The 17101-nt window shown below is 57.4% G+C and overlaps 1 protein-coding gene across 5 annotated transcripts in view; it reads right to left on the minus strand.

Moving 5' to 3' along the window:
* Positions 1–2669: 2669 nt before the first annotated feature.
* The window catches only part of CAMSAP1 (calmodulin regulated spectrin associated protein 1), a 42985-nt gene continuing 28553 nt past the window's right edge, over positions 2670–17101 (minus strand). For 3 of the 5 annotated variants that reach the window (XM_055541519.1, XM_055541518.1, XM_055541516.1), the window contains 12 exons: positions 15172–15311; positions 14985–15081; positions 14203–14332; positions 13704–13795; positions 12785–12869; positions 9866–12215; positions 8808–8944; positions 8504–8712; positions 8160–8262; positions 6666–6784; positions 6104–6222; positions 2670–3787 (listed from right to left, as the gene is read on the minus strand). In XM_055541519.1, coding sequence (XP_055397494.1) covers positions 3485–3787; positions 6104–6222; positions 6666–6784; positions 8160–8262; positions 8504–8712; positions 8808–8944; positions 9866–12215; positions 12785–12869; positions 13704–13795; positions 14203–14332; positions 14985–15081; positions 15172–15311 — 3884 coding nt within the window. In that variant the 3' untranslated portion in view covers positions 2670–3484. The remainder of the gene's footprint in view (positions 3788–6103; positions 6223–6665; positions 6785–8159; positions 8263–8503; positions 8713–8807; positions 8945–9865; positions 12216–12784; positions 12870–13703; positions 13796–14202; positions 14333–14984; positions 15082–15171; positions 15312–17101) is intronic. The other 2 variants (XM_055541520.1, XM_055541517.1) reach the window with 1 other exon arrangement.

Genomic DNA, 17101 nt, shown 5'->3' on the forward strand with positions numbered 1-17101 from the left:
GTGAGCTTCCGAGCTTCGTGACACCCAGTCTCGACTTCACTTTCAGGGGAGAGTCGGGTTCTATGCTGCTGCTACTTCCCTGTACAAGGAGCAACCCCAAGCTCTCACGGCCAAGAAGGGCTCCCCTGAAACCACCCCTCACAAGTTACATCTGGGAGTGAGGACGTGGAGATCAGACTGCATGGTATACTACACTTTATCATTCATTCCTGCCAAAGTGGCTTTTCCTCACTATTTAGGAAGTAACTTGGAAAACGGTAACTTGCTCTTTCTCAAGAAGAGAGAACACACAGATCCTTCTGCTGGCTGAGCACAGGAAGAGGGGAGGGAGCCAGGAGCCAAGCTTCTTCCCAGGGCAAGTTCCACCCCTGAGACCTCACACCCCAAGACCTCAATGGGATCCACAGCTCGGGCCTTGCCACGGAGACCCCGAAAGAGAGACAGAGCCACACAACTCTGCTGGCAACGCCAGCAGCCTGGGACAGCCTGGGACAGCCCCGACCTGAGACCCGGCCTGGCGAGATGCCACCATGAGGCGCTCTGCCCCCCACCCATGCTGATGGACTTGGCCGCAACCCTGACGCAGCAGCCCAGCCCATCCGCCCCTCCGCCAGAAACTAAGGCCACGAACTGGGAGAAGAGCTGCTTCGAGGCCGCCCACGCCCGCTTCTCAGAAGCCAAACTGCCTTTCACCAAGTAGGTCGGCATCAATTACGAAAGGTTATCCGAGTTCATCTTAACTGGAGATTTTATTTCAGGTAACTTTTTCCCCACCAAGTAACACCTACAATTTTAAGGAACAGACGTACAACCTAGGGACTTCCCTGGCAGTCCAGGGGTTGGGACTCTGTGCTTCCCCTGCCAGGGGCGCGGATTCAATCCCTGGTCGGGGAACTAGGATCCCTCAAGCTGTGAAGCCAAAAATAACACATAAAAGACACCACCAAAAAAAGAAAACGTGTAACGCAGATGTAAATTTGGAATTATGCTACTTTTCCATGTGCCAGAGCAGAGAACAGAGTTTGGACCCAAACAGCCCAATCAGACATGGATCTGCGGTGACATGCCAAGTCAGAGGACACACGGGAAGACAGCCTTCATCTGGCGTGTGCAAGCGTGTGTATAGATACATTAATGCCCCTGCACATTTATTTGTAAAGTAAGCAGCTCACCCATTTCACCTGGGCTGTGGGATCCCAGGTCACAGCCAAGGACTCACGCGAACTTCCTCACCCAGGTGGACAGGTGGTGGGCTGGAATTCTGCAGGGCAAAAAAGGGATGCCCGGCCCTCCACGGTGAAAGCGAGACAAACATGCAGCTGCCCGGAGGGCAGAAGGTCTGCAGGGCGTGGCCCAGTCCCAGGACAGAGGCGGCGACTTCACCGCCACAGCTGAGACACGTAAATCCCCGCTGCGGGAACACGCCCGAGCCTCGCTGCGACGCGCAGGGGGCCCAAGGGGCACGTCCGGCCCCACATCCTGAGCGCTGGCCCAGCTGAGCACCCAGGGGCCGTGGTGCCGCGGGTCCTTGCTGAGCTTGGCAGAGGGCGCCCAGCATGGGAACAACCCCCACGATGCCCCACAGCCGACTGACCATGTCGGAAGACCCAGAGTTTGCCCAGAGGTTCAACAGGCCTGGGACATCTTGCCCGGGGGCCGGAAGCACCTCTCGGTCTTCCCTGAAAACCTTCCACCTCCTCTGACTCCAGCAGGACCGTTGTGAATGTGCTCAGAACGTCACGGGTTCTGGCCTCATCAAGGAAGAGGCTGGAAGGGCGTCTTCTCTTGATAAGAGGGCAGTTAGCCAGAAACCACTGGAAGCTTCTCCGCAGTGTGGAGTGGGGACCGTGACCCACAGAACCAGCCACGACAACCTCACACAAACGTGGCCATAAAAAGCAAATTAGTTAATTACTTTATTACATTTTAGTGCTTTCTTAAAATAAATATAATAATATAATTATCAAACATACAGTGAGAAGTAAAGCACACGTGTGAACGGCATGTCACAGGAGTTCACTCAGGACTGTTTCAACACTCAGCACTGGAGAAACCGCACAGGTCTACCTATGTACAGACGACCAACCGGCAGGGTGAGGCCGCCGCGTCCCCTCCGTCCTCGTGGACATGGTCACTCCCCTTTGCATCGGAAATGACCAGTTTGCGTGTTTTAACTTTTTCTCTCTGTTGAGCTTCAGTTTTTTTCTTTTCTTTCTGCAGTTTTGAGATAAATTCAAGTAACACTCCCAAGAAAAAAAAAAATGTGCAAAACTAAATAAGTGACTCCAGAATGTCCCAGCGGTCGGGTCAGCGGGTCAGTCGCACGGGCAGCGTGTGTGCAGGCCGCGCCGGAAGGTCTGGTCCCGAGAAGCACCGGGGGCCGGCAGGAGCACCAGGCCCACCATCGGAGGGGAGGCGGAGGGGACCGGAGCGTCCCGCGGACTTGTGGTTTCCGGACAGCTGCCAACGACCACTTTCTGTTTGAATAGGCAACGCGACCAAACGCTCCGTCGACACGGAGAACCGCAAGCTCCCCGGCAGGCCCGAAGCTCTTCCGGAAGCCAGGATTGGGACGGGACGAGTCAGGACGTGATAAAAACACTAGAAAGAACTGTCAGCTTAAGTGCATCATCACCTTTTTAAGAGAAACATGCTCAGAGTAAAAAATATTCTACTTTACCAAAAAATCTGTCTTTATTAAAGTGAACAATCATGGGCGCGCGACCCCCAACGTACCGGGCGAGGGCTGTGTGGGCACGGCTCGCCACCTCCAGCCGGGCAGACGCCAGCGAGTACCGTGCCTCCCTCGTGACTGCGTGGCGGGGGAACCCGCCGCACTTGTAAACGTTATTCTAGCAGAAGACAGACCGCAGATTTCAGTGCTTTTAGGGAACTGCTATTTTCAGTAAACTTTTTCTGAGCAGCAAGAAACAAGAATTTTGTTTTTTTTTCCCAGAAATCTTAGAATTGGATATAAACGTTGGCAGTAGACACAATCAATAAATATTATACAATTTCTCAAATGAAAACAACTCCCCACCATGAACTCCTTTCCTACAGACATTCAAACACCCTGACCCGAGACCAAGTCTCAGTCCTGTGATCCCGTGAGATCACAGCCAGCCACAAGAGCTGGGGGGTCAGGTCATGTGCAAAAAGGGGTGAGGTGGGAGGCGAGGAAGCAAAGGAGATCACTTTAATTTACACTGAAGGAGAACTTCAAGTAAAAGGACCCCACTGCCGGCAGCTCTGGGACACGCCCCGGCCGGGAGCCTCCAAGCAGCAGGGCTGGGTTGACCGCTGGGACCGATCGGGCCCCGGCTCCACCCCCGTCCTGGTGCTGGGAGCTCAGGGAGGGGTTTTCTCTTGTTGTCTAGAAGCCTCTTTGAAAAAGGTCTGTGATTCTGCATACTTCGTACCCAAAAGGAAGAAAGTAATAAATATCGACCCAGCCGGTGCGTCCGCAGACTCCGCCGCGCCAGGGTCATTTGCGAGTCTGTGTCTTCTTTGGCGCCGAGGGCCGCTTGGGCTGCCACAGGTGGTTGTGGATGGTGAGCGCGTCCACGCTGACCGACATGGTCTTGGCCGGGATGAGGCTGAACTGCTTCCGGTCCGAGCTGTACTTGTACAGCTTGTCGATCATCTTCTTGGCGATGCTCTTGGGCCCGGTGCCCGTCAGTTTGCAGATCTCCTCGGTGTCGGGATAGTAGCAGTAGAGAGCCCGGAACTGGCAGCCGGCGTCCCGGAACAGGATGATGTAGTGGTTGGCATCACACTTCTCCAGCTCCTGCGGGCGGGGCATGAAGCGGGGAAACACAGAGTGTGAGCCCCTGCAGTCGGACCCCACGCCCACCGCCCGCTCACCCACCAGGCTAGACTAGAGCCGGAGCGGGCGTGAGGAAACGGGCCCTGTTCCCCACTGCCAGAGGGGAGGGCGCAGCCGCCGTGGAAACGAGTCAGGCAGGTGTTTGGAAGATGGAACATCGAGTCACCACGGGACTCAGCAGCTCTTTTCTCAGGGATGCGCTCCAGAGACATTAAAACACGCATCCAGGGAAAACTCGTGCAGACGTCTCCAGCAGCATTATCCACAATGATCAAAGGCTGACGCCACCCAGATGCCCCTCAGCAGACGGATGGACAAGCCGTGGTCTGCACGGAAACGGGACGCTCTTCAGGCGCAACCCCTCGGACAGGCTCGACGACATCCTGCCAGTGAGAGATGCCGCCCAAGGTCCGCCTCGAGATGAGCCCCTCCACGTGACACCACCGGGGGCGGCAGACACTGAGGGGACCACAGAGCCGGGGGCCAGGGGAGCGGCCCTGGTCCAGGGTCCCTCTGGGGGGCGGTCCTGGCCCTGACTGCAGCCCTGGGAACGCAGCCCTGACGCCGCTACAGGGGGCTTCACGCTGGGTGAAGCGTCCCTCGCCAGGGCTGTCACAGAAAGGACCTGGAGCAGGGCTGACGGCCACTCCTTGTTATGGCGTCTGCCGCACCTGGCTCTCAACCTCAGAACGTTGTTACCGCAAAAACATGTTGCCCGACGCCCCTCACACTTGAGAATGCTTAGCTTCCTACCCTGCAGCTCTCTGAGCCTGGCCTGGGGTGCCGACACCCTCCGAGAGTCTCCGCTCACCGTGAGGACGCCTCCTCGTCCCTCTCAGACCTCATCTGGCCCCCCTGCTGCCCTGTTCACTGGAGCTGTCCAGCGGCCACGGGACCCGCGGTCCGTGAGACTGCGCATGGAGGTGGGGAAGCCAGGGGCTAAGAAGATCCCTGTGATGCAAAACAGTGCCCCTCCTCCCACTATTTGTGTTTATAGAAAACTGATTTTCACAAATAGATACTATTCTTCTCAGTATCTAATGGGCTTCCTATTATTTTAAATAAATTCACATATTTATAAAATTAAGAGTAAAAGGCAAAATCCCAGTGATTTCAACAACGTAAAAACTGTGTCTGAACACGAGCCAAACCAGAGGCAGAGCAGCCTCCAGGCCCTCCCGCCGCGCCCCCACCTTCACACGTCTGTCCCAGGCTGGCAGCTCATGCGGTCACTCCCTGCAGAGGCCCTACGGTAGCGACCCCTTGACCTCTGACCCCGAGCTCCTTGGCTCCAGCCAAACTGGGGCATCAGTCCCACCTGGAGCCTGGGGAGCCCCCAAACCTGCACGGCACCCCTCCCGACTCCAGGCCTCTGCTCAACGACCCCTTCCAGTGAGACCCCGCTGGCTGACCAGACTGCCGCAGCTGCCCTGGAGCCCCATGCTGCCCCCTCCACTCTTTCCAGGCCATCATCACCGTCTGACCACAGCCACAGCCAGAATCAGTTCAACCGCTTTTGTGGACAGGCTTCTGGGAGCCGGGCCGCCCTCCAGCCAGCCTGTGGCTGTCTGCATGCTGTGACGTCTGAGCCAAGCCGGCAGCACGTCCTGTGGGTGCCCACTACAGGGCCGTCTCGGACCCGCCGGCAGCTGAGGAGCTGGTGACCCAGGGTACAGAGGAGCCCCGCCCCAGCAGGAGCCTCCGTGAGGCTACAGGCACGCACCCAGTCCTAACCTGAACCCTCCGTCCGGACTCTCCACCTGCTGAGGCCACCGCCACTCACCATAAACAGTGACTGAGGCCTGCGGCCCCCGGGGAGGAAGCATGAAGAGGACACAAATAACCAGCATTTTACCTCAAACTTCCATTTCTCCAGTGGCCCCAGTGCAGAGCTGGGGCGCCCTGTCTCCACCCCAACACTGTCTATGATGCTCGAGGACAGCCCCCTCCTCGACAGCATGCCAGGCCGGCTGGCATCCCTGTGAGGAGCCCCACCCGCCTCCCGTTCCCTCAGGGCCGTACCCCAGGCCCTGCCCGACCAGTGCAGCCTCTGTCCTGCTGGTCCGAGGTCTGCTCTTTTGTGGAGCCGTGCTGAAAGTGAGGGCCAGGGCACGCCGAGCGGCGTGAGCAGACAGGACTGTGTGCCCACGCCTGATCACATGTGTGAGACAGCGGCCTCTTCTGTCAGCCATCAGGATTCTCCCCTCTAGGGAAAACCTTCATTCACAAATACCCTTCCTCTACGTGAAAACTTAGGTGTGAAACTTTGATACTTGCCTCTAATATTGAATTTTTGTGAGGTTCATTCACTTTTCCTGCGAGACAGCAATGGGATATAGCGTTGTGAATGATTGGTTTGTTCGATTTGCTGCTGGGCTCCTTAAACAGCTTGGGACCTGTGAGAAGCAGACCAAGATGTGCAAAGTGAGTATCTGTGGCACGCATGTGCATGCGCACACACACACAAAAGGCAACAATCTTATAAAACCAAGCAGCAGACAGGCTAAATTAGGAGTGTTCATAATTTTCTGAAAACGCGGAGTAACAGCCAGTTCAAATCTATGAGAGAATTCTAAGTTATAGGTTTTAAATAAACTAAGGAAAAGGTTAAAGTAAGTAATAACTTACTCCCTTTCTAATTTTGGTTTCTTTGATACACAGAAAACACAGAAGCGTGACTTCACACCCTGAGCAGCGCGGGGCTCCCACGTGCCCAGGACACACAGCACGAGCGGTGCAGGGGCAGAGGCTGCCACTCCGGCGCCGCGCCCTCCCTCCCCACGCCGCGCCCTCCCTCCCCACGCCGCGCCCTCCCCGCAGGGGAGCACAAGGCTGGCACCTGTGTACTCGGCCACGGAGGCGAGTGAGGACGCGGCGGAGGCCGTCTCCCAGTCTCTGTCGGTGCTCCTGCTGGGGTTGCGGCTCAGCACGGGCAAGGCTTCCAGGGACTCGACTCTGCTGGGGAGGGGGACAGGGCAGGGATGGGAGGGTGGCAGGCACACCTCTTCTCGCCTGCGACTGGTGCCGGCTGGTGGGACCCCACCCCGAAACGGGCCGGGCTGCACCACCAGCATAGGAAAGGCTGTCGGCCGCAGCAGCAGCGGGAGTATGGCCAGTCTGCCCCAGCAAAACATGGCACCAGGGACAGAACCCAGCCCGGGGCACCAAGGGGCCTGGGCGGGGAGGGCCACCCTCAGGTGGCACCGCGGAGTGGGAGGGCAGCACCTGCCCTGCTGGTATGAGAGCCAGGTGACCAGGGCCCGGACATTGCTGCTGCCCCCAGACAAGGGACGGACCAGGGGAAGAAGGGGCCTGGTGGGCGGAGTCCAAGCCCAGTGGGGTCACAGGCCTCTCTGCTCCCCTACGGCCTCAGCCATGGCCCTTGGGCCACCTCCACTGACGGGGACACACTCGTGCCAGGAGGCAAGTGTGCGCAAAGCCTGAATTCAGTCCCGGTAACTGACCGTCTGAGCAAAGTTCTAACCGGAGTCCAGAGTCCACGGGAGGCGTCAAGAAGCTCCCAGAGGTACGGCAAGGCAGGACAGCAGGGACCTGCCTGCCAGGAGGCCGACCCCAGTGTGGACGCAGCGTGGACAGAGACCCGCGGGGGCTGCTGAGGCCTGTGGGGGGTCAGTGCCATTGACAGGCTCCCCAACACCACCTCCTCCTGATTCACTCCTTAATCACAAAGGGAAATGCCAGTGCCCACGGGAACAGCACCTTAGCCCACATCAAGGTGACACACGACAGGCTGCTCTGGGAAACGCACAAGCCCCTCTCCACGGTGCTGCTGCCAGAAACACACAGGCTGGACTGGATCGGGGGAAACCTGCCGAGGGGCAGGCCGCAAAGCCACTGGCCTGTCCTGGGCAGGACGTCCAGCCCCGGGAAAACACAGGGGGGTGAGCGCCCGCTCCAGGGAATGAGCACAAGCACTCAGCGAGACCGCACCCCACACGGGCCTGGGCTCACGGAAGGACCCTGGGGACCGGCCACGGCGAGCGTGGACTGCAGACCCAACGGCAGTGCTGGTCTATGATCGTGGTGACGAGAGGCAACGCCCCTGCTCAGAGACACGCGCCCTCAAGTGTTTAAGGATAAAGAGGGTGTTGTCAACTTACTACTCTCAAAAAGCTGAAAACACAAACGCGTCCAGAGCTGGGACAACGAGGAGGCAGAGAAAGACAAACACAGAACCGTCTCTGCAGTGGGCGAGCCTGGGCGAGCGGGATTAGCTCCCGCGACGGCACCGCCGCGGCTCTGAGCTGCCCAGGCCCAGCCGGACGGCCCGCTGCCCACACCGCACACACCCCCGCGGCACCCCGCTGCTCACCGCTGCGAAGGCGTGCCCCCCGAATGCACGCTCTCGGGCTCTGTGGTCGCTGCGGAGGCCAACGACAGGCTGGAGCCCGACTGGGCCCGGCTCAGGTTATCAGCTGCCGGAGACAAGACGAGGCGCGCTTCCGTGAGACGCGCGTCCCCCACACCAGCCGTCTGTACGGGGGTGGGAAGGGCCCGCCACCTCTCAGCACCTGAGGATGCCAGCGCGCGACCCCAGCTTTGAAGAAGGGAGGTGGGAGCTGACGGCCGGAGGGGCGGTGGAGAGCGCAGGGGCAGCGGGGAGCGGAGGGGCAGGGCCCACACACTACCTCCGGCCCTTCCCCTGGCCCTGCTTACGGGGGGAGGCGCTCTTAGGTCCCAGGTCGCTGCATGGCTCCTCCCGGTGGACGGACTTGGGCCGTGGCTTCCTGGGCCTGGCCTTGGGCTTGCCCAGGCCCTGCTCCTCCAGGATCTGCTGCTGCTTCCGCCGCAGGTACTCCTGCTTGATCAGCTCCCGCCGCGCCTTCTCCTCCTCCTTGCGGATCCGGTCTTCCTCTGCTTTACGCCTGCGGGAAGGACCGGCCGGGGCGTCCTGCTCACGCCCAGAATCGGGGGGCGGGGGGCATGATAGACCCGGCGGGCAGGCGCGTCCGTCACCTACCGTGCCTCGTCTCTCTTGAGCTCGACCTCTGCCTCCAGCTGCTGCCTCCGCACGCGGGCCTCCTCAGCCTTGCGCTGCTGCTTCAGGAGGAAGGCCGCCCGCTTCTTGGCGAGCTCGTCATCCGCCTTCTGCTCGTCCTGCAAAGCAGACGTCACCTATGAGCGGCCGGACGGACCCTCAGGGAACCCCCAGCACGGTCACGCCCTGGCCCTGCCCTAAAGGTACAGACAGGATGTCTGCAGTCACCTATGAGTGGCCGGGACCAACCCTCGCGGGACCCCCAGCACCATCAACCCTGGCCCCGCGCTTAACGCCCTGAGAACAGGAAATGTAGTCCAGACGCTTCCTTACCCTTTTTAGCTGAGGAAGGAGCCCCCCTTTAGAGGTGCTAAAATGCAAACGAGAAACAAGCCGCGCCGTTCAAAAGGCAGTCAGTGTGCCGACGCTGACTCTATTTGCCCGAAAAACCACACACTCGTTTCCACAGCAGGAGCTGAAGTGTGTTTACAGCTGAAGCGCACGAACGCCAAGCAGGGGCCTGTGTATCCTGACAAGACGGCCCTCACTGCTCCGTCCGTGTGAGCCGCCCCCAAGGGCCAGGACACAAGGACACAAGGAGAGGCTCTCAAGACAGAGGAGTCTCACGGCTCATTGCCCTCTCCTCCTGAAGAAAAAGCTCCAAGATGTTTCCTGAAGCTTCTCCACCTGCCCAGACTGCAACAAGGAGAAGCCAACCTCAGCCCAGAGGCCAAACACCACCTGCTCTGCGGAGCCTTTGAACTAAGAGTGCTTTTCATTAAGTGGTCGGAAAACCACCACAAGAAAATCACCTCGTGACACGTCAAGACCACACAGAATTCCTGCTCTGGGGCCCGAGGAGAAGCTCTGCTGGGGCGTGGCCAGCTGCCCTGGGAGAGCTGGGCCCTTGCGGAGACCCTGCAGCCAGGAGGCCGCACGCGCACCCGCCTCTACCCCCTAGCCTCTGCAGCTGCGGCTCCGCACGGCCAGGGTGGGCGATGGCCTGGCCACCGCGGGACGTGGATGCCGCCAGCCTTTACCTTGAAGAAGAAGCCAACCCCCGGCTTCTGGTCCCCCTCGCTGCCGAGGTCTACGGAGCTGTCCCGGCCTTCCGTCTCCCCGTCCTCGTCGGGGGCCTTCAGGTCAGAGAGGTCCACCTCGATCAGGCTGGCCTTGCTGCGCGGGGGCTCGTCCAGCGGCACGTTCTCCTTCCCGGGCGCAGGCAGGGTGCTGAGTCCCGCCTCCTTTGCGCTGCCTTCCAGCCCCTCCCTGAAGCCCCCCTGCTCGGACAGGACGTTGGCGTCTCGGGAGGACGAGAGGACGAGCGTCCGCTGGTTGCTCTCGTCGTGCAGTCGGTAGCTGTCGAAGACGCACTTCTCCGCAGCCTCACTCCCGGGCTCGCTGGGCCCGTCCCAGCCCGGCTCGGGGGGCGTCCGGGGCGGGAAGGACCGCGAGTGTGGGGCGGTCTCGAGGCCCGGGGTGGGGGTCTTGCTGCGAGAGGAACCCTGCTGTCGCTCCTTCGGCACCTTCAGCTCAGCCGGTCTCCCTGACCGGGCGTTCCGGCCCTGACCGAGACGGGGGGGCTTGCGGTGACCGGTCAGGGCCGTTGGAGAGAGCGGCTCGACAAAGTGGATGGCCGCCTTGGCCTTGGGGTCCTGGGCGCCGTTGTGGGGCCCGGGTGAGGGCAGAGTGGGGGACTTGAGCAGCAGCTGCTCCTGCTGCTGGGAGATCCTGAGGATGGCCTGCTGCAGCGTGCTGATGGTCTCGTTCAGCTTCTCGATGGACAGGTCGCACTCACCCACGTCCACGCCCTCGGTGTCCTCCAGGAGCACCGCCGACAGCGCCTTGCCGCACTCCAGCTCGGGGAGGCCGGCGGGGTCCCGGGCTTTATGCGGCTGGACGAGAGCCAGGCCCTCCCCGTCCACGTCCGGAGACCCCAGCAGTGCTCCCCGGCCCTCCTCCTTGCCAAGGAAGTCGTCCCCATTGTGCTGGGCGTGCTCCCCTGCGAGGGACCCCGCTTTCAGCGGCTGCTGGGCAGCGTCGGCCCGGCCCTTCTTGACCACGTGCAGGAAGGCCGCCTTGCCCAGCTGCAGCCGCTGCCGCGCCGACACCGCCTCCACCTTCTTCTTCTGCGCCTCGATGGCCCTGCGCTTCTCCTCCAGCTGCATGTGCAGCTGCAGCAGCTCGGAGGCCAGCAGGCTGGCGTGGTCCCCGCCCGGCCGGCTCGGGCTCTGCTCCCGCCTCTGCTTCCACGTGGTCAGCGGGGCCGGGCAGCTCTCCGACGCGTCGGGCGTGGTCTTCTGGGAGCTGCTCGCGCTCGACTTGGTCTCACAGCTGTTGAGCCGCTGGAGCTTCCTCTCAGCAAAGCTGGTCATCTTCGCGCTCCCACTGGCCATGGACGCGCTGCTGGTCTGGGAGACAGTGCTCAGGCATGGGCTGGAGCGGCCGCTGGCGTCGTCTTTATTGTCATGCTCCTTCACCTTTAGGTCCTCCTGCAGCTTCGCGGACTCCTCCTCCCCACCGTACCCGGCTCTCACCACGGGGTGCTCCTCGCCGGCAAAGTCCTGCTCGGCCTCGTCCAGGTCTGCAACGTCCGAGTCAGAGTCCTGCCGCAGGACGGCCCAGGTGTCCGGGCCGAGGGCGCCAGGGCTCCGCGCGCAGCTCATGTAGAGCCTGCCCTCCGCGTCCTTGTCGGCTCTGCCTACGTGAAGGAAGAAGCCGTCGGTGGACTGTCCCTGAGACGATGGGTCAAAACCGCTGCTGGCCAGAGACCCGCCATGCGTGTCCCCCGCCACCTGGGGCCCCACCTCAGCGGGCACAGCCTCGAAGCCTGCAGACATCTCTGAACAGGAGATGGGGGTGAAAGTCCTGTTCAAGTCCCGAGCGACGTGACTGCTGGGCGTCTTCTTCCGCCCCAGAGGCTGGTGGCCATCGCCAGACCTCCTGGACGTGAAGGCCCGGGGCCGCCCCTCTCCACACTCGTCCTCCTTGGTGACCACCTGCTTCTCCTTGGCTGGCCTGAGCACGGCCGGCATCAACGGCTCCAGGAAGAAGCTGTCGGGCTTACTCTCGAAGGTGTCCGCTAGCCTCTGGGGAGACCTGGCACCGGCCATCGGGCCAGGGTCGCCGCCCTGGCGAGCCATGTCCGTCCTCACGATGGCCAGGAGCTCCTCGTCTTCGTCCTCAATGTCAACATTGCTCAGGAGGCTCCTCCCGTCGGTCCTGAGGGCTGCGGGCTGGGGCTGGTTTTGCGGGGTCAGGTGGACGATGCTGGAGGCCAGGCTGTCCTTGCTGATGGAGCGGGCCAGGCTGACGCTGTCGCCACCGCCCGGGTCCATGTCACAGCTCGCGGTGTGGTGGAGGGCGAAGGGCGCCGGCTGAGACACAGGCCTGCAACGTGGGGAGAGAGGCCACGGGACATGTCACGTCTCCACGAGAGGCTTATGAGTGACGAGAACACGAGTCACGAGAGAGTCCTACTCTTACACACAGGACGTGTAAACAACTCTCTCCTGGGCAAAGGAAAACCAGGAGTCTTGCAGCTCAGCAATCCTCAGACACTCTGGCCCAGCCCCCCTTAACCACGCTGAGGATCCCAACGAGCTTTCACGGATTCGTCAATACGAGTCCGTATGTATCACCCTAGGAATTCAAGCTGAGACGTTTTGAAAACGGTTAAAAATTCTGGTAAGAAATCCATTACATGAGCTGTGGCCATATTTTCTAAAACAAGCCAGGGCAGAGTGTAAGAAGCGGCCTCAGTTGTGTCCCTGGCTGGATTCTCGGGCCTGACTGAGTCAAGCTGCTGTGACCCCACACCGCCCAGGGCCTCAGAAGGCTGAAAGCAGCAGCGTTGCTATGGGTGTATTCTGGGGTCCCTGGACCACATCTGGGGCACTGCTCTGCTAGACTAACCAACATTTCCAGCAGAAACGTATTTGGAAACGTGGACAGGTCACCTGTTTTTTTTTTCCATCCATGCTATGGCTGCTCCTCGGGGCTGACTGTCGGCTCGGGTTAAGGAATTGGATCGGTGTCGCTGGTCTGCGGTTTGGAGAAAACAATGAGTGAGCTCAGCGTTAAGTAACCAGTTTTATATCACTTGAAATTCCTTCAATATAATAACCACTTCTCAAGGAAATGCATCATAACTCAGCACACCAAAACTGCTTAGGGAAGCAAATAATCCCAATACAATTTTCCACAGTTTTGACAATAGGTAATGTATAAGTCAGTCCAGGTCATTAAATCATGAGAATGTCAATTACACGGCAGTATCAATAAATGATGGGCTTCCCTGGTGGCTCAGCTGGTAAAGAATCTGCCTGCAATGCGGGAGACCCTGGTTCGATTCCTGGGTCGGGAAGATCCCCTGGAGAAGGGATAGGCTACCCACTCCAGTATTCTTGGGCTTCTCTGGTGGCTCAGCTGGTAAAGAATCTGCCTGCAATGCGGGAGACCTGGGTTTGATCCCTGGGTTGGGAAGATATCCTGGAGAAGGGAAAGGCTACCCACTCCAGTATTCTGGTGTGGAGAATCCCACAGACTGTATAGTCCATGGGGCTGCAAAGTGTTAGACATGACTGAGTGACTTTCACTTTATCAACAAGTGACGTCAATGTCAATTAAAAGAACCAGTGAATGTCAAAGTGTAAATTTTTGACACGATGTAACGCCATGCTTTATGGAATTCACTAGGTTTAATACGGCCACTGTAAAGACTATAAATTGTAAGGTCATCAATAACACACAAAAAGCATGCCGCCAGTCTTCCTAACCAACATCGCCACATCATGACCAATCTGTTCACTTTGGAACTACGATGTAATGGCCTCCAGAGAGGGACGGGGGTGGCGGGGGTGGGGTGGTGCTTCTCACCTGGGGGGTCCTCTCCCTGCACCGTCTTCTGCTGCTTCTGTCTCAGTGGCAGTAAAGGGTGTGATGGGCTAAAAGCTGAGGCTCCCTTCCCCCTAAACAGAGAGGACAGGAGAGAAAAATCACCAGCTGCTGGTCTTCAAGTTCAAAACCAGACCAGCATGAATCACACCAACCTGCAAAAGATTCAGACTCCCTGGGAAAATTAATTACTGTAAAAATGAACCCAAAATGTACCAAGAACATCAAGAATTCAAACTTGGATAAACATCCAGACTGCAGCTCAGAGACACACTGACCTCTGGTCATGGCCTACATTACAACAGGCTTCACGTTTCCACAGCAAATTCAAGTTCGTGTTAAGGCTACCCTGCTCACCTGGGCGGGGGGCGCCCACAGAGGAGGCCCTCGCTACTGACTCCCCGCAGCTTCCCATCGCCCCGAGGAAAGGTGACCCCAGGGGGAACAGCAGACGGCAGGGGTGGGAGGCGGGCGGACTTACGGGGGCTCGGGCTCCCCGAGCTGCAGGTCGGCTGGGTTCGCCACTGCGGGGCCGCCCAGGAAGCTGCGCTTGGTGGCGTTGGAGATGGGAACTGGGGGCCGGCTGCTTTTGGGGTGCGACACTGATTTAGCTGCGGAAACAATTTTATAGGAATGGTAGTCTTGTTATTTACCGCTACTTAAAACACTAGCGAGAAGAATCTTTAAGAAAAATAAATCCATTTTTATAAGTACTAAAAACAAAACCTTTACATGAAACCAAACTTCTCAAAAAAAAAAAAAACCTGGTTTCAAGGTCATTAGGCATATTTTGTAATGAATAAAACAAACATTTTAACAAAATAAGTACTAAAATCAAAAGACACAAGCCAGACTAGAGCAGCAAGGGAGGGTGCATGGACCCCTAACACGCAGCCTCCTCACTGGGCCTGGAGACGGAGCCGACCAGGGCGCCCTGCAGCCAAATCCTCAGGGGGCAGCCGGTCGGCTGGGCCCAGCCTGCGACCGAGCGCCTCAGTGGTCACTGCAGCTCAAGCCCCCATGGGCTCAGGGGTGGAGGTCAGGCCCAGCCTGAAGCTGCTCCCAGAACACTCGTCCAAGAAAGATGGTACCAGTGACAGTCCTGGTGGCCAGACCTGGACTTTGGAGGCAGACTGCTCACAGCCCATCAAGCTCCCTGGTGCTCCCTAGAGAAAGCCCTGATTAAACTCCACTGCTGCATGAAGGCAGGAGCCTGTAACCACACCTCCTGAGCACTCTTATGCACAGAGGTTTGCCACTCACCATCCTTCAGTTCCTGAACATCCCTGGGCTGGACAAAATCTGGTTTGACGTTCTCAAACCACCAGAATAGCTCGGCAATAAAAACCATAACATTTGGCTAAAAGAAAAAACAGAAAAGATCAAGGACACAGTAAATAGCTTATTCCCACGTGGTTTTAAAAATGCGCTTCTGATAATTGATTTTTACCTTCAACACTAAAGGAGCATACAGCATATCTTCTAGGGTGAGATAAAAGCATTTGTTAAGATATTCATTGGAGAACTCTCTCAGAAGCCGAATGTTATACAGACTGTCAGCCATCGACGTCACCTCCTTCAAGCATATATCTAATAGATAAAAACAAAACTATAATTTATGATAAAGATATGCTGTTTCATGATGTGCATGCACACAGATCTGCGTGCACATATATATATATACAATTTTCAACTGAAAAATATTTTAAATGAAGGTAAAGGTGACATTTAAAAAGGCAAAAAGCATTATTAAACAACACAAGTGATTATAAGTAATGCTAAATATAGAAAGAAAACACCAAGAAAAAGATAGGGAAAATCTCTAGGACCTGAATTTAACTGTTAACATCTAAAAAGTACACAGAAATTACTTGGCCTTTTAAGCATGTCCTGTGACAATCACCTCTCAGTTTATCAAGACCTGGCCGCATAAGGTCAGTGCACATCTAACCAAGCTTCTCCCCCGAGTCCTTCCAGTGACACTATCTCCATGGGTGTGAGAAGGGAGCATAAAACGGGAAACGTCAGGCTTGTCCCGCAGAAATGTACGGGACGCTGCTAATCACAGAAGTCAGGAGACCCACAGAGCTCAGTCTCCCTCTGCTGGCTGTCTGCACCCGGAGCAGGACAACTGTTCCATTTCATGCTGTTCTGCAGGATGCCAGACCCTCAGCCAGAAAATTCCAGCAGGGACACCCACACTGGGCCACTGAACAGGCTCTTGAGGGGGATGTGGGCCCACCCTCAGGAGCGACCGGAACACCCAGATGCCACCCTAAACTAGATACCAAGGCTAAACTAGAAGAGGCTGTACTGACGACTTAACTCTGCCTGTAAATAAACAAACAGGATCGAGAAACTTACTGTAAAAAACTTTACTCCTAAGAAGTCATTTTCAACCATTTAGACATCTCACGCACAAATGGGATTTATGTTCGAATTCTGTCCTATGTGGCGATGCCCTAACATTGTGAACTCTCAAGAGAAAACTTTCATAAGTTGAGTAACAATTATATTGCTAAGAAATGTTCCTTTTACTCTAAAATTCAGATTGTGAAATATTACAAATATAAAGATCAGACTCCCAGGCACCCTCCGCCGAGTGAGCAAATGTTAACATCGTCCCTTCTCTGAGCCGAATCTTATTTCTCTCGGTAAAGCACCCAGTGCTGACCCGCCTGTCCCCAAGGCAGCACCCTCTAAGCCCTGGGACCCGTCGCGTGCGGCGTCTGCACCACGTGAGGCCTGCCCCATGAATCATGGGCACAGCGCCTGGCTGAGTGCAGACCGCACTCACGACAAGCCATGCCTAGCAGGCGGCAGCCTGTCATTTCCCCCAGACCCGGAATTATGTCTCCAAACAGTTCTATGCTGATGTGAGCAGATTTTGTCATTCAACAGCTGTATTTGTTGTTGCTCAGCCACTAAGTCGTGTCCAACTCTTTTCAACCTCACAGACTGTAGCCTGCCAGGCTCCTCTGTTCTCCACCATCTCCTGGAGTTTGCTCAAACTCACATCCATTAAGTTGGTGATGCTATCTCACTGTCTCATCCTCTACCACTCCCTTTCTCCTTTTGCCTTCAATCTTTCCTAGCATCAGGGTCTTTTCCCACAATGGTATTCCCATCTCTTTAAGAGGTTTCCACAATTTCCCAATGGCTATATATTAATTCTGGGCTTCCCTGGTGGCTCAGCTGGTAAAGAATCCACCTGCAATGCAGGAGACCTGGGTTCAATCCCTGGGTTGGGAAGATCCCCTGGAGAAGGGAAAGGCTGCCCACTCCAGTACTCTGGCCTGGAGAAGCCCATGGACGGTGCATAGTTCGTGGGGCTGCAAAGAGTCAGACCCAACAGCGCAGCCTTCACTTTCACTGAGGAT

The sequence above is a fragment of the Bubalus kerabau genome, chromosome 11 (genome assembly GCF_029407905.1).
Source record: "Bubalus kerabau isolate K-KA32 ecotype Philippines breed swamp buffalo chromosome 11, PCC_UOA_SB_1v2, whole genome shotgun sequence".
NCBI lineage: Eukaryota > Metazoa > Chordata > Mammalia > Artiodactyla > Bovidae > Bubalus > Bubalus kerabau.